Source organism: Hemibagrus wyckioides, linkage group LG26, assembly GCF_019097595.1.
Source record: "Hemibagrus wyckioides isolate EC202008001 linkage group LG26, SWU_Hwy_1.0, whole genome shotgun sequence".
NCBI classification, from domain to species: domain Eukaryota; kingdom Metazoa; phylum Chordata; class Actinopteri; order Siluriformes; family Bagridae; genus Hemibagrus; species Hemibagrus wyckioides.
The window spans coordinates 11,670,455-11,692,752 of NC_080735.1; the positions used below are offsets into that span (position 1 = coordinate 11,670,455).

The 22,298-nt window shown below is 36.4% G+C and overlaps 1 protein-coding gene across 1 annotated transcript in view; it reads right to left on the minus strand.

Moving 5' to 3' along the window:
* Positions 1-15,797, minus strand: part of LOC131346532 (cilia- and flagella-associated protein 58-like) — a 116,381-nt gene extending 100,584 nt beyond the window's left edge. Inside the window, exons 1-7 of the mRNA XM_058380008.1 lie at positions 15,662-15,797; positions 13,889-14,170; positions 11,822-11,970; positions 10,084-10,240; positions 6,614-6,808; positions 6,169-6,306; positions 2,158-2,317 (exon numbers count right to left, since the gene is read on the minus strand). Of these exons, the coding sequence (XP_058235991.1) occupies positions 2,158-2,317; positions 6,169-6,306; positions 6,614-6,808; positions 10,084-10,240; positions 11,822-11,970; positions 13,889-14,170; positions 15,662-15,670 (1,090 nt within the window). The 5' untranslated portion in view covers positions 15,671-15,797. The remainder of the gene's footprint in view (positions 1-2,157; positions 2,318-6,168; positions 6,307-6,613; positions 6,809-10,083; positions 10,241-11,821; positions 11,971-13,888; positions 14,171-15,661) is intronic.
* Positions 15,798-22,298: the final 6,501 nt, after the last annotated feature.

The window sequence follows — 22,298 nt, forward strand, 5'->3', positions numbered from 1 at the left end:
TACACAACACAGAATTACAATATTACTCAGAGATTGACTGAAAATAAAGTGAAAACAGAGACGGTTCAAGGGAGGAGAAACAAGAGCAATGAAGCAAAACAAACAAGTGGGAGTGGTGGCAGAAAGGTGAAGGCCTAGAAGAACAACAGACTACCGTCTAACCAATGCAATTCTATAGCTCAGAGAGAGAAAAAAAAAACAGGTGAAGAGAGAAAAAAGGAAAGAATGAGAGACAGAGAGAGATGAAAAGAAAGAGAAAGAAATACAGAGATAGAAGAGAGAGACAGACAGAGAGAGATTAGAGAGAGACAGAGAGAGAGACAGAGAGAAACAGAAACAGACATACAGACAGAGTGAGACAGACAGACAGAGACATCTGAGAGAGCAAGAGAGAGACAGACAGACAGAGATACTGGTGAGAGCAAGAGAGAGAGAGAGACATACAGAGATACAGGAGAAAGTGAGAGAGACAGACAGACTGACTGACACAGAGATGGGAGAGACTGAGAGAGAGAGAGAGAGAGAGAGAGAGAGAGAGACAAAGAGATAGGAGAGACAGACAGACAGAGATATGGGAGTGTGTGACAGATAGACAGAGATATGGAAGAAAGGGAGAGAGACAGACAGACAGACAGATATATAGGAGAGAGCAATAGAGAAAGACAAACAGATGGATAGATGAGAGACAGACAGACAGAGTGAGGGAACGAAAAGAAAGTTAGAGAGAGATGATGATGATGATGATGATGATGATGCCGCTTCCATAGAGAAGAGCAATTGCAGGTGAGATGGGAGAGAGCAAGACAGAGAGTGACAGAAAGAGAGAGAGATGGGAGAGAGAGAGAGAGAGAGAGACAGACAGACAGACAGACAGAGAGGCAGACAGAGATACAGGAGAAAGTGAGAGAGAGAGACAGAAAGAGAGACAATAGAGAGACAGACAGACAGAGGGAATGAGAAGAAAGTTATAGAGAGATGACTATGATGATGATGATGATGTGTATGTGAATATGATCTGCCCTCTGAGAGACATTGAGAGCAAAGAAGGGCAGAGAGAAAGGAAGATGGAAAAAGAGAAACAGAGGGGGAAAATAAATTCAGAAAAATAAGGGGAGAAATGTTGAGGAAAAAGATGAATATCAAGGGGAAAAAAAAGAAGACAGCTATGAAAAGAAGAAAGAAGAAACAGTGAGAAATGAGTGAGAAACTGGGCAAGAAATAGAGAATGGTATGGAATAATTGAGAAAGAAGAGTGAAACAGGGTGAGGAAAGAGCAATGGTGGGAAATTTGTGAAAAATGGAGTGATGAGAGAAACAGTGAGAAATGAAAAGGAAATAGAGTGAAGAAAGTGAAATAATGAGGAAAAAAAATAAGTATAGGCTGATGGAATGGTGAGAAATGAAAGAGAAACAGGCTGAGGAAAGAAAAACCATGAGAAATAGGAAAAAATGGGTGAGGAAAAATAAACAGTGAGAAATACAAGAGAAGATGAGTAAGAAATGAGAGATACAGGACAAGAAAAGACTGAGAGTAAGTCAAAACAGTGCAAAGAGAAAAGGCTGAGAAACAGAGAAAAGGCTGACAAAAATGACATTAGAGAGAAAAAGAAAACAAAGTGAGAAAAAGAGAAAATGGTAATAAAAAAAGAAAGAAGGAAAGGGAGACAGAAACATATCAAGGAGAGAGAAAGAGAAACAGAAGAGCACATGGTCAAAAAAGAAAAGACAAAATGCAATAAATTAAGAAAACAGTGAGTAAATAGAAACAGTGAGAAAGGAAAGAAAAAGATGAAATACTTAGAGAGAGAGAGATGAAAACAGAAGAAAAAGAGGGAAATAATGAGGGGGAAGAGAGACAAAGAAGAACAAGAGAAACAGAAAGGAAACTGCTGAAAAAAATGAAGTTAAAAAAATGCAGAAAGAAAATGAAAATGAAGAGATGGAATGGGAAAAAGAAATAGAGAGAAAATGTAAAAAGCAGAAAGAGAAATGAGAAAATGAGAGAGAGAGAGAGAGAGAGACACAGACACAGGCCAAGTGAGACTGTACGACTCTGATGGGGGTGTGAGAGAAAGATGCTCAGAAGCTCTGACAAAGGGAATAAGAAAAAAGTACCGGAAATATGTGTGTGTGTGTGTGTGTGTGTGTGCGTCATGCCTTTCTCCAGGCCTGTGATCTGGTTCTTTAGTGTCTCTCGCTGCTGTTCCACCTCCAGTTTCTGGTCCTCCATCAGACGTAGCTTCTTCTGAGTGGCCTCCCTTATCTTAATAAGCTTAGCAATCTCCTGCTTCATCTGATTCACCTCCTCTCTCTCCAGCTACACACACACACACACAGACACACACACACACACACACAAAAAAAAAACCCTCAGTATGCATATCAGTGTATGTCTGCAAGGCTGTTTTAAGTTTTCTCTGTTGTTAGGACTTCCCTGATTAAGACTTCCCAAGGTTTAGATATCTGTGTGTGTGTGTGTGTGTGTGTGTGTGTATGATCTCTCAAGAGGATTCAACACACAAGCAACAGGAAATCTAAACATCCACTTAAGTCCAAATCAATGAGGCCAAAGTCAAAAAAGGACAAAGGGCAAACAAGAAAAGGAGAAAAAAAAGAAACCAAAAACTTATTTGGACTAACTCCATGTTCTCAGAATTGTTTTATTATTATTATTATTATTATTGTTGTTGTTGTTGTTGTTGTTTTTGTTGCTATTTTTACTCTTAGCAGTATTTCCATTGTTGGTGTTTATTATTATTATTATTATTATTATTATTATTATTATTATTATTATTGTTGTTGTTGTTGTTGTTGTTGTTGTTGTTGTTGTTATTGTTGTTGCTGTTTCCGATCATTATGTTGTTGTTATAGTACCACATAAAATATTTGCTTCTACGTACCGATAATCATTTATTTTTACCCAAATTGCAGTGCATGGGGTTTCCTCTCTTTGTATGAAAGTATAAATGAGAAAAATGAGTCTCTGTTTGTTTCTTTACTACTTCATGACAGTTTGAACAGAATATTTATATATGTATGTATATATGTGTGTGTGTATATATATATATATATATATATATAATATATATAATATATATATATATATATATATATATATATATATATATATATAAAAAAATACTCACTACTATCACTGGATATAAAATTCTTAATCTGACCATCATGCCTATTTTTTAATTATTTTTCATTGTAGTTTTATTGTTTTGTTTTTATTCCTGTCTTCCTCCTCTTTCCTATCAACTCATCTTTCTCCCTGGTTACTCAGAACTTCCCTCTTACATCTACAACAATAATAATTCGAATGACAAAACATAATATTAAATAGATGGCAAAGAACCAAGGACGTTAACTATGTTGTGAGAGATCAGCCCAGCGCTGGATATAAATAACTCCTAAACAGATATATAAACATTCGTCATTGTTTCCCCACAGAGGTCGGCTCACACTACACATACTTAATTGCGTGGCTTTGTCTATAATTTCTATTTACTAAGACAACCTTTTAGTTGTTGTGTTTGCAATATTAATATAAAATGAATCGATAATGGAAGCATCGCTACTTATCTCAGTTTCCATAATTCAAAGCAGAAAGCGTAGCCAAGGACGAAACTGAGTGAAACTTCTGACAGCGTATTAAATTGTAAATTGAGTTTTTTTTCCAGTAATCCAAAACAAACTAAAAGTGCATGTCTGGTCTGTTGCATTTATTTATATATGATGGGCACTAAAGTTAATGGATTATGAATCTTTAGAGGGAGTACAATTTATAATACATTAGGAACACATTAGGAGCATCTTTTCTTTACTGATTATTAAGTAAGGAATAAAACAGGACAGGGAGTGATGTTGGAGAAAAATAATAATATAGGAAAACTGCATTTCATTGGCATTGTACATGTACTTTGCACAATGACAATAAAGTTGAATCTAATCTAATCTAATCTAATCTAATCTAATTTTATCTAGTCAAGGAGCCAAAGCATAGCAAATTAATACTATCCCGAAGTTCATTCTTTGCATGTCATGAAGGTTTTTGTTCAGTTAACAACATGAAAATTGGCCTATGGTTACGTTTAGAATTAGTTAAAGAACAAAAGGTCACGTTTATCAGTTTTTGAGTAATATTACATTCATAGTTTTAAGTGTCTGTGAAAGAGGTCCTGTTATCACCTCTGATCTAGCAGCTATGTAAGGAATAACACACAGCAAAGTTGTCTCCTGTTATCACTTATGTTATAGCAGTTATAAATAGTTGTCCCTTCACAAACTTCTCCTTATTTTTCTCTCTTGAAGTTAAAAAAAATTACAGCTTGTCATGTGACTAAGAAACCAGAAAGTAAAAACGTATCTGTCTAGACTGGAAAAGACTCTTGTTAAGACTTTTATCACAAAGCATTAATCCATGAGACTCCTTTTATGAATTTTAAATAAGCATTACAAAGATTATGCAGCTATAGCTGTTCCTATAGAAACAAAATATTTAGCAATGTACAAAAATGAGCACCGTAATATGTGCGGTTGTATAAAAATGGCCAATCAGCTTCAAGAAATCGACGACACTCTTTTTTCTTCTTCTTTTTTAAAGCCATGTGTTTATTTGGAGCCTTCGCTATATAAGTCCCTGTGTAAGTTGTTGAGCGCATTAATCTAACTTGTGATTTATCCTTCAGAGCTCCTGCTAAAGAAAATTAATCAATACCTTCTGACCAACCAGATGCAAGATTTTATAATGCACTCTAGCCAGCATTATGAAAAATGTCATGTAGAAAGGAATACTTTGAGTAATAACATCTCATAATGTTTAGAAGCATAACCTGGTGGCTCTCATCATCTGCACTTCTATATCTCCACATGATTTCCTCTCTCTTATTATGTCATACACTTTTCTCTGAATGGCTGAGTGTCATCGCTGAGTCTGGCATAAATCTGAAAAGGCCATAATTGCATATGATTTCCATATAGAGGAGTGGCGTAGAGGACCGGAGCTTGCTTAGCCTTGCGTGGTGTTGAATGTGTTTGTGCAGTGCCCCCTTGTGGTACAGTACAGCTTTCACTGTTATTCGTCACTGAAGAGGCTACTGTACAGTGAGATTCTCAAACAGGATGAATTAAGTATGTTCCTATGAATTAAATATTATCTGGTTAAAAGGGTTTTGTGCTTTGCTTCATGCCCTTACATGTTTCTTTTCCTTGACCGAGGCTAAAGGGGTTCAGTTCAACACACTTCACTTTTCACTGTGGTTCTTGTGATGGATAGTTTCTATTTTTCTCTCAGGAATAATCTGCAAGATGTAAAGTTATAGGACACTTTTTTTGTTAATCAACACTGAACTAATCAAACGAAAACAGAGAACTTTTACATCCATGTGTGTGTGTAGGTGTGTTATGGAGACCAACTGTCCACAAAAGGATTTGAGTATCTGCCCATTTTGAACCAGTAAGGAAATTAGACCAGTCCCAATGAGTAAAAGGAGCAAAAATGTTTACTTTGTGTGTGTGTGTGTTTGTCTGAATTTTGAGCTTGTAGGGATACTAGGCTGGTCCTGATAAGGAAAAAGAGACAAAATGGTCGATATGGGGTGTGTGTGTGTGTGTGTTTATTCTTTTACTCTTAGAGTTTGGGTTTGTTTGTTTCTTTGAGAATATTTTGTATTCTTGGGCAGTGGTACTGAAACTGGGGTCTGTGAAGCATAGCCAGGGGGTCAGTGACTTTCATCCTGGTTGAAATCACAACCACATGATCAATTATTATATTTAGGGTCCAACCAATCAAGTCAGCCCAGGTGTAACGTATTCTATCTGTGGAAAGTTCTATAGGAATATACATTTCTGTGGCTTCAGAAAATACTACTTGAAAACAAGTGTGTGTGTGTGTGTTTGTGTGTGTTTTCATACTGTTAGCCTTTATAACTCAATGGAAGAGACATGTCTTTGTGTTGTGAGTGAGTCATTTGTATTTGGGTGTGTGTGTGTGTGTCTGGGTGACTCTGTATATCTCTGTGTGTGTTCTCACTGTGTCCATGTATGACTCTGTACATATCTGTATGTGTCTGTGTGTGTTTGTGTGTGTGTTCTCATGTTGTCCATGTATGACTCATGTCCCATGTATGTACATATCTGTATGTGGCCGTGTGTGTGTGTGTGTACCTTCAGTTCAGTGGCTTGTTGGCTATTTTCATAGGTGAGCTGCTCAAAGCTGAGCGAGTTCTGTTCGTTCTCCTGCTGGAGTTTAGTGTTGCGCACTTGCAGCTGCTCCAGCTCCTTAGAGACTCTCTCGTTCAGAATCTGTCACACACACACCACCACAAATTAAATACAGGGCTCAGTGGGACAGACCGTGTGTGTGTTAGCGTAAGAACGTGTCAGCGTTTCTGTTAACATTTTTATGTCTATGTGGAAAGGAAGTCTGTAAGCATTTGTGAGTGTGTAATTGGTGTGTGTGTGTGTGTGTGTGTGTGTGTGTGAGACTAGCTGAATAGAATATTGTCAGATCCTTCACTCCAATTTGTTGCCACACCATTTTACTTCTCATTTAATTTGTAATTCGTAAGCACTGAGTTAGCAATAAAAAAAGTTCTAATCAGGGCTTCACCTTTTGCTCATGGAGCTGCTGCTCCAGCCTCTGCTGCTCATCATTGCCACGCTGGCATTGTGCGTTTAGCATTTTAATTTCCACCTGCTGAGCTTCAACGTCTGCACAAAGCTGTTTTAGTTCCTTCTCCAACTTCTCTTTCTGACGGGTTTCCCTCGAGCACTCGTTCTGACGCACCTGGATGTCCTGCTGCAGCTGGAAGAAAGCGTATGCACAGCTGTTGGATGATTGTTTTGGGCAAAAATCATCAAATTTATATCGAATAGAGTATTAGCCACTTATCCATTTGGATAGTGAATAATCCAATTCACATTCATATAAAAAGGAAACATTGAACTCTATAAGTTAAAATATAACAAAAGAATTGTTCAATTTCATTAAAATATTATGATTACTGTATTGTAGCTAAGCAAACTATCAGCTGCCATTTTGTCTGGGCCAAACACTGATTAAAATATCAACTAACTTTTAGCAACTTTTAAATGCACTTTCACACTGCATCAGTGAAACTTCAGCCTTTCTCTGAAGTAACTGTGAAACAAAACACAAATAAAATGCATTTTTCTATCTCCAAACATCTTTTGATTGTTTCATTGATTGATTGATTAATTGTCACTTACATGTGTGGAAAAAATCCATGTAAAAATATTTAGTTTCACCTCCACCCTGACCTCATCTCAAGTAAGACCCAAGCAAAAACACTACAAATGTCATTAATGTCATTCAAAAATGTGCAAGAAAAAAAAAAAAATTAAATTATTTTTTTTATTCCTGAGCAGGTTGATGATGCTACCAACCTACAAGTAAGTTAGCTCCTGTTATAATAGCTACACATAATCATTACCAAGAAACCACGACAAAGCCTTCTGTCCTTTCCTGTGTCTGAAAACTTTAACAGCTTTACCTCTGACTGTTACAAAGCCCTGACACTGGAGACTCCTTCCACATACATACAATAAACACGTCTCTCTTTCAGAAACAGCCACAAATCACAAAAGTGTCAGCCATGCAAGTCCCATGGAATTAGCTGTAACTATAGAAACACTAATATAAACTGTCTGAGCTGCTGGTATAGAAAATAAATCGACACTTTCCAACCAATCAGATTCCAAATGTCATGATATTCATGATACTTTTATGCTAATACATTTGCCCAATATGCTAATGTTGCTGAACAAATGCTTACTGCAAAAACTGTCATTTACATGTCTTCACTTGTGACTCAAAGTGGCTTTTAATAAGCGTATAAGATCGGGTGTAATATTTGTGCTCTCAAGCATACCTGGATATTCTCGAGCCTTTAAATAAAAACTGCGTAGGGTGACAGGAAGATAAGATCCGCGGTGTGCTACTAAAATGGAAGCATGTCACTGAAATTGAAATTGTAGAGTAAGATCTTGAGGTTTGGCTTTGGCGCATACAGGTTTTGTTTTCATGCACGCTATCTCTGTCTTCCCTGAAATTTAATACAGCTATCCTGTGACCAACCACGCCAAGCATCCAATCAATTCTCCTTCAGTGCTGTGCTTGGTAAACAAAACAGAAATGCCCCCCCCCACCACCCTACCAACAAGGGAGTCATATCTCTCCATAATGCCAAGGCCAAGTGTTTCATTTGCAAGCCTTTCAGATTCAGTTTAACAAGAAAAAATGACATGTCGTTGAAAAAAAATTCTAATAATGTGGAACTAATGTTTTGGATTTAAACAATTACTGAAGTGTGCACACATTTCCTATTGATTTGCTGACTAAATAAGGATGCTACAAACAAAACACTAAATAGCACTGAACTGCAAAATAATTCTTCTAGGTCATAAAGCACGATAGAATTCCATGGAAATCCAATAAGCTCCAACACCATTGAAGTGAAACTGTTGAATATTATTCAGAAGAATGGGCTGTAAATAATAAAAGCTTCTGTGCAATTAAAAGCTAAATCAAACCAGAGTCATATAGTGGCTTTCTACCTGCATTAATCAAAAGTGTTTGTGTTATTGTGAACATAAGTTGCATTACTGTCACTGGAACTGAATCACATATTAGAGAGTCTGTGCTTGAATCAATATTTTGCTTCTAAGGCACACAGGTCACTTAATATCATATGTGTCCACAATTCATATCTGTTTGTGCATGTGTGTCATTGAAACCATCTGCGTAATATCATGTAGGTCTCCTTATGCTGCCAAAACAGCTCTGACCCATCGAGGCATAGACTCCACAAGAGTATTTGTCCATCCCAGACATGCTCAGATTGATATCTGGGGGATTTGGAGGCCAAGTCAATACCTTGAACTCTTTGTCATGGTCCTCAAGTCATTCCTGAACAGTTTTTGCAGTCTCTTTCTGCTAAAGACCTTTTCCATTAGGGAACACTGTTGCCAGGTGTGCTTGGTTTGCAACAGTTTTAGGTATGTAGAACGTGTCAAAGTAGCATCCACATGGATGGCAGGACCCAAGATTTCCCAGCAGATCATTGTCCAGAGCATCACACTGACTCCACCAGCTGTCTTCTTCCCAAAGTGATCCTTGGTGCCATCTCTTCCCCAGGTAAGTAATGCACACACCCGGCCATCTTCATGATGTTAAAGAAACCATGATTCAGCAGACTAGGTCACCTTTTTGCTCACCTGCCCATTGTAAGCATGTTTGGTAGGGTCTACAGCTACGTAGCCTCATATACAGCAAGTCTTCTGACAACGTTTTGTTATAAACATCATTCAATTTTTCACCAATTTGTGCTACAATAACTCTACTGTTGAATCGGACCAGACAGGCTTTTGCTGCCCACACGCACCAGTTGAGCCTTTCACCAGTTGTCCTTCCTTGGACCACATTTGTTCATTACTAACCACTACTACCAGAAAAAAAAAACACAAGACCTGCTGTTTTGGAGATGCTCTGACTTTGTGCTGCCTAATATATCTAATATATCCCACCCCTTGACAGGTGCCATTGTAATGAGATATTCAATGTTATTCATGTTAGTTTTTACTGGTTTTACAGAGTGCTGTGGCAGTTTTGCTGGTGGCAATGCCTTGTTAATATTAAAAGACATTCTTTAGGAATGTGGTGAGCTGAAAAGCATCTCAGAACACACAACACATCATACCTTGAGGTGGATGTGATACAACAGCAGGAAATCCAGGAAATACAAGAACAAGAATCTGAGGCTACAGGGTGCACAGATTTACCAAATCTGGGCAGGTGAAGTTCAGACATTTTTTTTTTACAAAGACTAACCATTTTAATGTCAAAATATACACAAAAACTATATAGAACTGATCTCATCTCAGTTCTGGGTCACTTCCTGATTTGATGCTATATGAGTGAAACTGAAGATTTAGTTATTTTGAAGCTTTGCTGATAGTTTAGATAGACTATTATATAATTCAGTAATTATAGTGAACGTAATAGGAAAGTGATGAGTGTAGGAGTCGGCCCAACAATGGCTTTTAGGACTTTAATGGTACCTGTAAGATGGTTTCCTGGGCCTTCATGTTCGCCTCCTCAGCCTCATATTGCTTAGTTGTGGCCATTTCAAAACTGTCTCGAAGAGTCACCAGCTCTGAGAGCAGCTCGTCTCTCTCAGCCGTCAACTGCTCCTTGATTTTCAATAGATCGCCCCCGCTGCAAAACAAAACCCATTCAGAGCACTTAGCCGTGGCTTTTTAGCACAGCTGTAGCATCAATTAGCACTTGGACGACATGCTGCACTGGGTTCTAAGAAACATGCATACAAGCTGTGTTCATGAGCATGACTGAAGTCCATTTAACAGTTGACTCCATACTAATTTGCATTGTTTGTACTTCCTGCAATTCTGATCATTATAATCATAACTTTTTTAGAGATTAAGTGGTTGAATTCAAAAGTTTGTACACCCCCAAGATCAAATGGATATTAAATATATTGATTATCACAGATAAACTCATCTCCCATGCCATAACCTAAACGTATTACTCTTCAGACATGCAAAAACTATTATTATTATTATTGTTACATACACAATATCTTATATATAATATAATACATAATATATACCATACATAATCTATTATATATTATCATAAATAAAGAATAGCTGTAATTTCACTGACTGTGTGTATGTGTTTGTGTAGTCTGGGAAAACAGCCAAAAAAGATGAAAAATCTTTATTTTAGGCTAAAATCTTTTTTTTCTGCCTATAACACAATTTGACCCCTTACCTACAAGATCCACTATAACACTCTAATACATTTTACCAAAACCATGGGGAAAAGATTTGATTTACTCTGTACTCTTACCTAGGGCTATCTTCCTACAAATATAATGTTAGGTAAGGAGTCAGTTTATAAAATGAAGAGGTAAAGCAGTCTGTCTACCTAAAAGATGTAAAAAACCTTGCTTAGTGATTTTCTAACACTTCAGTTAAGTTGTCGGTGCACTACGTGTTTTAGTGAAACAGACATAAGCCTAAAGAGTTCAGTTTAGTGTATGCAATGCTTCTGCTTTGTTTCCCTTTGTACTTTAAAATGCTCTTTTACTTCAGGTTGTCTCATAGATCTCATATGTTACTTCATATGTTTTAGCATATGATTTTTTCAGATTTTCCCAGGCTGCCACACGTACAGAATAATGTACATGGACCAGGCATAACATTATGACCACCTGCCTAATATTGTGTTGATCCCCCTTTTGCTTCCAAAACAGCCCTGACCTGTCATGCACTGTGTATTCTGACACCTTTTTATTAGAACCAGCATTAACTTCTTCAACAATTTGGGCAACAGTAGCTCGTCTGTTGGATCGGATTACATGGGCCAGCCTTCCCTCCCCACGTGCATCAATTAGCCTTGGCTGCTCATGAACCTGACGGTTCAGAACTGTTCCTTCCTTGGACCACTTTTAATAGATACTGACCACTGCAGACCGGGAACACCCCACAAGAACTGCAATTTTGGAGATGCTCTGATCCAGTTGTCTAGCCATCACAACCATGTCAAATTCGCTCAAATCCTTACGCTTGCCCATTTTCCTGCTTCTGACACATCAACATTGAGGACAAAATGTTCACTTGCTGCCTAATTTATCCCACCCACTAACAGGTGCCATGATGAGGGGATAATCAGTGTTCCTCTCAAATCAACTCTTTCTGTTCATAATATTATGCCTGATTTGTGTATCATTACCGATTATTATATCTGATTTTTTAAATTTTACAATACACTCACCCCTGCTCTTCAGTTGTGGAAGAAACAGCTCTTTGCTCAACAAGTTCAGTCAGTATGTTTATTTCCTCCTGTAGATTCTTAATCGTTTCTTTAGTCACCTTCTCCTTTTCATGGGCTGCATCCACCATTTCCCAAGCCTTCTCGATTTCCTACAAAGCAGAATCAAATTTCTGGATCATCTAGGATCATCAAAGGATCATCTAATCTCATATAGGAATCATTAAAGTACTCAGCTTAGCAAATTAACTGTGATCTCACAATTTGTTACTGTTATACACTTTAACACAACTTGGCTCCCATGTACTCATGCTGAATTAGGATACAGTACACACACATCTTACATACATACTATGGAAGCTGAGCTGGGAGATACAGGATCATGCAAACAACAATCATCATATAATCTTCAGTATTTTTTCCTACACCATTAACTGGTCTGATTTTACTTCACCAACAATGTTTTCTAGTTCTTATTTTGTATTTTGTTTATTTTGAAGGAGAATTAGGTCAGATTTCAAAATTAGTCATGATTAGATCTCTATTGGTTAAGTCGATGGAGTCGAATAAGATTTGAATGATTTCTGTGTGATTATTAAAGTATTGGTGGTACACAAATAATGCTGTATTACTCCCAATAGAAACTTTCAGAGAGAACCTTTTACATTCACTGGTAGCATTATGTGAGACATATTATACTAGTATACCGATATTTCTGGGTTAAGAGTTGTTACTGAGCCATGCTGGGCCATACTGTCATGTCATCACAGTCTTGGCACCCCAATTCCCAAGATTCACTACAGCATACAAACAACACTTTCTTGTTCACAATCATCTGTTTACTGATCCTCACCTTCTCCTGTTCCCAGTTGCACCTTCACTCACAGTCCCCCTTTAAAAAACACTCACACTCACAAACGTTGTGAATTATACACTCAGTGTGCTTTACCTGTCATTACTGAGCCTTTAGTCATTGATTTTCTCTCTGGTTTTAGATTTTGCTTTTGGATTTCTCCCTACTCCAAGCTGTTTGTTGATCGCCTGACCTGTGCCTGTTGTTTTTGACCTTGAAACCTGTCTATCAAATTGTATCCTCTGCCTTTGTGTTAATAAATCTGTTTTACCTGTAAGTGCATCTGTCTCAGCCCCTCACTCATGACACTTACTTATTCATGTCAATTCAAGAGTCAGGAATCTTTTATTGTAATTTTAACCATTTATAGCTGATGTGATACATATAGTGAAATGAAACAATGTTTCTCCAGGACCCTGGTGCTACAAAAAACAACACAGAGCTAAGGACTAAGAGTATGTTGTCCTAGCCACAAAAAAGTCTAGTGCAAACAGTGCAAGACAGACAGACAGATATTTCTGGGTTTAAAGTTGTTACTGAACCATGCTGGGTCATTCTGTCACAGTATGACAGACAAACATGACTGAAAACATGCATCAGTGCTTTTCTGTATAGTATGAATCTTGGGAACTGAAGTGCAAAGTCTCTGGATCAGCCATGTTCCTCTCCTCACAGACTTTGCACTTCAATTCCCAAGATTCATACAGAAGAGCACTACTGCATCTGGGGTTATGTTTTCAGCCATGTTCCTCTTCTGTATTTCAATAATAATACTGTATTTTCAAAAATACTAAGCATGCCGAGTATGTTTTAGTCATGTGACTTTTTTGCTTACATACAGTGATTAGTACATTGCCAGTCAAATTTTTTTTTAGACACTGGGTTCATTTTAAAAACTACAAAAATAAGACCAGCTAAGCATGAAATGGTTAAAGATATAGAATATTAAAAAATCTAATTATAAAAGGCCCAGATCACAATCACTCTAATTAAGCTCTTGTTGCACAAAATATTTTAATCTTACAAATAATATCAGCAATGAATATGAAGGTCACACCAACAAGAAATTAATTAGACTTTTAGAGTTTAGAGGTAGTCAAGGGTTTGGTAATTTGTTATTTTATATTTATTGTAAAAGGCTGTTATTGAAATAAAAAAACTCACAACCTAATTATAAGAAGCATTTTCATACCTAATCGGCTTTACTCATACTATACCTTTTTTAGTGACATAATGGTGGCCTGGTCTTCATGAGATAGCTTCAGCGCCGTCTCCACTTTGACAGAGTTGGAGCTTATCTCTGCATTCAGCTCTCGGCATTTTGTCATCAGCCTTTTTTCATTTTCATGTGACTTCTTCAGGGCAGTGATGAGCTTTTCATATTCTACTCTGAACTTCTCCATATTTTTCTCTCCTACCAGTTCATTCAATACAACCTGGAACTCCTTCTCCAATTCTTCAAATGAGTGCTCCTCCATCTCTGGCTTCCTGGCTTTCTCCTACACCATGAGCACATAAAATGGAATTGCAAGCTTATTTTCTGTTTCTCTTAATGCATGGATACAATTACAATCCTCTAACAGTGATGCAGTGACATTTAGAAGATTTCTTTAAGACCACGAAACTACATATTATAAATTGCTTCAAGGCATGAATTATAGAATGTTGCTCAGGATAACATGTTAATGTGTCATCAGTTTTATTCAGGTGACAGTAGGCATACAGTATTTTAATGCACTGCTGATAAGCTTGAATACAATTTTCCTGAAATCTGCTTATTGAAATCGGATAGATAGATAGATAGATAGATAGATAGATAGATAGATAGATAGATAGATAGATAAAAATGGTTGTTAGGGTTGTTTGATGTTATAGAAACAAAGCATAGACATTTTGGAAACTCAAACAGTATCCCGACAATTGATACCTAAATTCATCCCAGTTTATAAAATGCAAAAGCTTAATGTAAAAATACAGTGTTTTTGTTTTGTTTTTGGATTCTTTTACAAGTAGACAGTAGTAGTAGTAGCCGTTTTAAGTTGATTACTTGGTTGAATGGTTTTCTATAAAGCCAAAGGTTTTTTTTTTCTCTTTAAATTACACCAACCAGGCATAACAGCTCTGACTCATCATGCACTGTGTATTCTGACACCTTTCTATCAGAACCAGCATTAACTTCTTCAACAATTTGAGCAACAGTAGCTCGTCATTTGGATTGGACCACACAGGCCAGCCTTCGCTCCCCACATGCATCAATTGGCCACCCATGACCCAGTTGCCGGTTCACCATTGATCCTTCCTTGAACCACTTTTAATAGATACTGACCACTGCAGACCGGGAACACCCCACAAGAGCTGCAGTTTTGGAGATGCTCTGATCCGGTCATCTAGCCATCACAATTTGGCCCTTCGTCAAACTCGCTCAAATCCGTACGCTTGTCCATTTTTCCTGCTTCTAACATCAACTTTGAGGACAAAATGTTTACTTGCTGCCTAATATATCCCACCCACTAACAGGTGCCATGATGAGCACTTCACCTGTCACTGCTCATAATGTTATGCCTGATCTGTTTATTATCACTACTTTGTCCTTTGAGCAGAAGATGGTGTTTCTGACAAGGGAACTGTATAAGAGTCTTGATCTCACTTGATTAAGCCACTTTAAACTTTTTTATATCAAGTATTTCAACTCTAAGTGATTTTAAAAGAGAAATGTTTTAAAAGAGAGACAACTTTGCTTATGATCGCAATCCATTACACACTTAGTTTGTCTGCATTTCAGACTTTAGGCTCGTTTAGGTATATACAGTGCATTTGAAGCTGAATTGTCTTTGCTATTGCTATTTTTTTTTTTTTTTTAATTTGCTCATTTTTGACGTGTACAGAATCACATGCTACATACAAAACCGTTTAAACTGTTATGAATTAAGTTTATTCTGACTATTTAATTGCTGTGTAATCGGTTAGCAATTCGAACCATCTTATCCTACCTCCATCATACACGTTTTCAGAGTCCTTTCCGTAACTTAAATGCGTCTCTTTAACTCAAAATTTAGCACCGAGACAAGATCACAGTTTAAAACATAAAGTAAAGCTGTCAATCTTTTCCTGTCTCGCTGTTTATGAAATGCGTCCCCGTTGCTATGCAACCGCGTTAAGGCCCGCCTCTTTTCTGCAGCACTCCCTAACCGGAATTGTGCCCTTATCCCTACCCCCTACCCCCTATCCCCTATACACTACAAAAGCTTTCCCTCTTTCTTACAGTGCATTGTGTGATTTTAGAAGTGAAATTGATTCCTAAATATGTCTTTCAAACGAATGCAAGGTTATTATTATCATCATCATCATCATCATCATCATCATCATTATTATTATTATTATTATTATTATTATTATTATTATTATTATTATTATTATTATTTGCATCTAGGGTAGTGTGTAAAAAGGATCTATCAGTTATTTCTTTTTCCCGAATAAACATTCTGCTTATAGCATTCATAAGAAATAACATCAAACGCTCATTTATTTCTTATTTTGTTATTTTTTTTTGTTGTTGATCTTTACACTAGGTGGCAGCTTTACACAAATCATTGGTCAAATGAGCACGAGTCTCAAATCTCACACTCAGTAACGGCTCATACAGCCTGGACATTATAATCTTGGCTGTTTCAGTAACATGATCCTTGAAAAAAAATAAAAAAACAAGGTAAAATGCAAGGAGTGAAGATAAAAACAAGTAGCAAAGTGTTTACTATTATGGGAGTTTCTTCAAGATTAGATACTTGGAATGGAGAATGCTGAAAGTGGCATCAGGTGATGTTACTGGTAATTGTAGTAACCGGTAAAGTACTGTGAATATGCAATACTACTCTGTAAAATATTTGCTACTTTTATATTGTGCTGTTCCAGCAAATGAATAATAATAATAATAATAATAATAATAATAATAATAATAATAATAAATCATACACGTATGCATACATATTTACAGACATAAAAGTACAGTGAAGACAGTAAAATTATAACCTTTATTTGTACAGTTACAGCATATTTTAACTGGCAACTCAAATCAACTTTTTGTACATTCTATAGTAAATTATTTATAGTGTTGGTGTTCAAACTATAGACAGGTATTACGTCTGCTTTATTTCTCAAGTTGTACATCATTTCATTTTATTTCGTTTCATTTTACGTTTCATTGCACATTGCATTTCATTGTTTCATAGCTTTTTCGGCACTAAGTCTTTTTGTACTTATTGTTTTTGCACTTGGATCTTGTCTTTGCTCTGTTTGCACCTAGTTGCACACTTTGCACTTTATGTGGCTAGGACAAACTTCTGTCCTAGCTCTCTGTTGTTGTTTTTTTGTGTTTAAACTTTATGTTGTATGTTTATGTAGCACCAGGTCCTGGAGAAACGTTGTTTCATTTCACTATGTACTGCATCAGCTATATGTGGTTGAAATGACAATTGAATCTTGAATCTTGAATCTTGTGGCATACTATATAGCATGTACAGCTACATATACTCACCATCCACTTTAAAATGAACACATATTCCAAGACTGGACAGATGATGACTTTGAAAGGGTTACCAGGCTTTCAACTGTTTAGTTTCAGTGAGCCTGTGTCCACTTTAGACTCAGAGATGGCTGACAGATGTAAACCTGAATTAGTCTTCTGTTGTTGTAGCCCAGATTCATTGTGTTGTACATTTTGAGTTGCATTTTTTTTCTCACTGTGAATGTAAAGAGTGGTTATTCAAGGTATTGTAGTATTCCTGCCATCTTGAAATAGTTCTGCCATTCTCCTTCAATCAGTGTTTCTGCCCACAGAACTGACACTCACTAGATAGCATAGCATAGCATAGCATAGCATAGCATAACCTTGATCCCTATGGTCTTCTAGCAGTATATATACAAGACAAGGCAAAAATAAATACTTAGTAAGAAATTAAGTGAGAATAAAATAAAGATAAAATGAGATAAAGTAAAAAGAATATTGATTATTTGAAAAAATAAAATGTAAAAGTTAAAAACAAATGTATGAGATCCAATATATAGTATGTATCATACACCTCTATAGCTATGCTAAAGTGCAAGAGGTGCAGTATTGTGCTGCTCTTCTATGCAGTGATTTATATACTTTTATACAGAGATGAGATCAAGAGATGAGGCAGTTATAGTTGTCATGGGTGATGGTGATAGTTGATTTTGCTGTTCATGGTGTTGTTATTGTTGATGCTGCTGTGACAGTTGTTGCTGTTGTTGGTGTTGTGTGTAAAAACCCCAGATCAGCAGATCTGATATATTGAAACTCCTTATCAGACACTTACTGTCTTTGGGCCTTAAATGCAAAGATATAACACTTTACTCATTCTGGAACACTTTAGAAGATATGGTTGATAACGATCATATCTTGTATGTTTTATTGTTTTACTGAGTTTTACTGTTTGTTATGGTTTAAAATGCTGGGTTAAATGTAACTCTTTTTGAGTCACTTCAATCCTGAGCTCAAGTTACTGTCTGTAGTGTCTGTGTGTGTTTCATACCGGGATCTTCAGTATCATCCCACCTCCCAAAAACAAGAATGAAACTGCATTATTGACTTAAATGCCCTTTGTGTAAAAGAGTGTGTGCATAGTGCCCAGTGATAGACTGCCATCCCATCTGGGACATATTCCTGCCTCACAATTATCATAACCTTGACCAGGATTACTGAAAAGAATGGGTGTTGGCTCACATATCCTTATTAAGACATAAAACATGATGGGTTAAGTTGACTATACACACTGTTGAGTTGTGTTGAACCTGGTGTGTTGCTCCAGGATCCCTGGTTCAATCCTGAGTTTGTTTGTTTGTTTTTCTGTGCTGAGGTAAAGTTTATATAGAGTTCCTATGTGTTTTTTCTATTTTTATTCTCCCATATACCAAAACATACATGTACGCAGACTATAAATTTGCAATGGACAGGCATCCTATCTGTGGTGAATGCTTCTGGGATTGGATCTGGCTCCTCCATGAACATGACCACATTGTAAGATGTTGTGTAAGTTGGTTAAACTTTAAAACAAACGCTTATTGGCTGATCGATTTAACGCACAAGTGTAGACAAGAAAATGGATTAAGTTTAAGTTTTTAATACATATAAACTTCAATATCCAAATTTTGCCATTACAATTGGAGTTAACCCCTTTTGCCAGTACACTGCTATTTCATTCAACTTGCAGAATGACAATTGACTTATTGGACATTTCCAATCAGTATAAACAGATGTAATATTTTATTGTTGCAAGTCTGGACAGTGTTGACTTTCAGTGTAAGATGTTTTTACCTCGGATAACTTTACACTAATTTTATTAGTTAAAGATAACGTCTTCAAATCTTAGATGCTTATGAACAAGCACTTGGGGCTACATCTCAGAGAGCAATAAAAGGTTTGATATTACCATTTACTCTGAAGATAGAAACATTTGTGTGGAAAAAAACTAACCATTATTTAAAAACTTTGCTATTAAAAATATTGCCTCTACTAGGCTTAAAGCCTTGAGTACCTACTTTCTTTAACCACCACTGTGGAATATGACAGAATAAAGAATTTCAATACTGGACATGGAAACAACCAAAACCAAAAAGATCACATAACAAATTCACATAACTCAATCAGGCTATCACACTGCAGGATATAGCAGTTACTGTAGAAGGATGAATGAAAGGATGACTGAAGCTTGCTTTTACTGTTCTTGCTTTTATATCACAACTATTTCACTAGGCCCATGCTTAAAAAAGAACCTTTAATTTGGTTTTACTTCTTATCTCTGCTCTCAGGTGTGAATTCTACATGACTTTGTGGTTCTCCCCATTGATGTTGTAGCTACATGTAGAAACCTGATGGGATTGTTTCACATTCCACTTGAGGAATAAAAAAATGAAAAAATGAAAAAAAAGAAAAAAAAAACTCTAATCTAATCTATCCAGTCACATGGTGTATAAACAAAAAAACTTAGATGATAGTGGTTCAGTTCTGTGCATTATAACAGAATAGTTTAATTTGCTGTTTCTATGGATCCAACTAAACAGCAAATGTTTTCCTTAGCTGTGAAATTATTTCAAAACAAAGAATGTAAAAAATTGGTGGTAATTGTGGCAGCATTTTCTAGCAACAGATATCCTACAATAACGCTAATTTCATTATGCTAATTTAAACTGAATAAACATGATAATTTGAAACAAATGGTTTTTGTCTATTCTGATATTCCACTTTGTGTAGTAGTGAAAAAGATGCTTGTTAAAAATCTGTAGACTTTTTATTTATTTATTTTTCATTGAAAATGAATTGTGAAGACCATGTGGCTGACTTGTGAAGTCCCTCTGAATTATATATTAGCAGACGTTGGATTCTGAACACGGTCCTGCTGGCAGACATAATGATAATTGCAGCCTTCGTTAGCATTTAGTCATTATATTGAAATGACGATGTGACAGAGGGAGGACTGATGAGTAGAGGCTTTAACGAGACAGTCCGATATTTTACTCTATTAGCTTATGGAGTCAGGAGCACCGAGATCTGTCAGAGGTTAATAGGCTACTTTGGAAGTTTCCGTCCATGCAGTAGGGCATGAAGCAGCATCAATCATTTATTAAAGTAATGACAACATCTATATATATGATAATAGGTTTCCTGTGCACACATGTTCTGCTTTCTCATTTAAATGGCATGTGAGTACTAACTCAGTATTGTACCATTTATTCTAATGCAAGTTAAATGAAAGGAACTATAAAAAGCAGACTGTATGTATCTATATCTGCTTGTATAAGGATGTGTGTCTATGTGTTTCATGGAAACATCAAGTATAGACCAATTAGGCATAACATTATGAGCAGTGACAGGTGAAGTGAATAACACTGCTTATCTACTTATCATGGCACCTGTTAATGGGTGGGATATATTAGGCAACAAGTGTACATTTTGTCCTGAAAATTTGTGTTAGAAGCAGGAAAAATGGGCAAGCATAAGGATTTGAGCGAGTCTGACAAGGGCCAAATTGTGATGGCTAGATGACTGGATCAGAGCATCTCCAAAATTGCAGCTCTTGTGGAGTGTTCAGGGTCTGCAGTGGTCAGTATCTATCAAAAGTGGTCCAAGGAAGGAGACAGGGTCATGGGCAGCAAAGGCTCATTGATAAACGTGGGGAGTGAAGGCTGGCCCATGTGATCCGATCCAACAGACAAGATACTGTTGCTCAGATTGCTGAAGAAGTTAACAACACAATATTAGGCAGGTGGTCATAATGTTTTGCCTGGTCATTGTATATAGTCATCAAACACATATCAAAAACAAGCTTAAAAGGTTAATTTTAAGGATATTTTGCTGCCGGTACAATCTTTTATCTTATCTAATGTAAGTTCTGTTTCTTATATGGGTTAGGGCTAAAATTGCATTGACTTTTTACAGAAACTACAGGACATGTTAAAAAAAGTAACTCTCAGTTGTCAAAAAAAGTTTTGTCATGTGTTGTTTTGTGTAATTTGTACTTCGAGTGCAGGCCCTTTGAATTAATGCATAATATATTTTTCTGTTTTGCCAGTCCATACATGACAGGAATGTATATATACATATAATATGTAACATGCAATATGTATATATACATATATATATATATATATATATATATATATATATATATATATATATATATATATATATATATAGTGGATAGAAAATTATTTGGTTGTGATAGGTTCTGAGAAAAAATAATAATAAATAAATCAATTGAGCATTAATGGCCTTGATCAGGGGTCCAGCAGTGGCAGCTTGGGGGGTTTGAACTCACAACCATCTGATCATCTGATGCTTTTTTCTTAATCAGTCAAGTTATTGTTAATAATATAATTTCTAATGACACTTCTTGTATTACATCAGAAAAGATTGCAAAATAGAATAATTTTCACTCGGGTGAACAAACCTTTGGACCCTGCTTATGTGTATTTGTACATGTTGGAGAATGTATGTGCGTGAGGATTCTTCAATGGATAGTTCTTAACTTCCTGAAGAGATTTAAATGGAGCCCCTGTCTGATAAACACTCTGTCGTGTTCTATCTACAGGTTTTTATGGATTGATAGACTTTATTCTTCTTTTATGTGTGTGTGTGTGTGTGTGTGTATGTGTGTGTGTGTGTGTGTGTGTGCGCGTGTGCTGAACAAGGCAGCTATATCCTCCTAGCTGGGTTCTCTTTGACAACACACCATAGCATGTACCATTCCTGATTGCTTTTAAGTGTAATGGCAGAGCACTAATAACAGGAAACAGTGGGCTAAAGATGAACAGAGCTGCGTGTTTGTGATTCCAAAAGCACACTCATACTTCTTCTTTTTATTTTAATTTTTTTAAATAACAAACCATATAATTTAGTCTCATCATTGTGTGCCTCTCTCCAGCTATAATCTATTTATGTGTTCTGCCCTTTCTCTCCATAATACAATAGTCTTACATCAAATTGCAGGTACCATTAAGAAAAGAGATTACTGTGTTAGTTTTTTCCGCTTCTGATTTCTTATACTAAAAATATATCAAATGTTCGAATGCTAAAGTTTTTCATGAGGAAGAGAAGAAAGGCTCTTTGCTAAT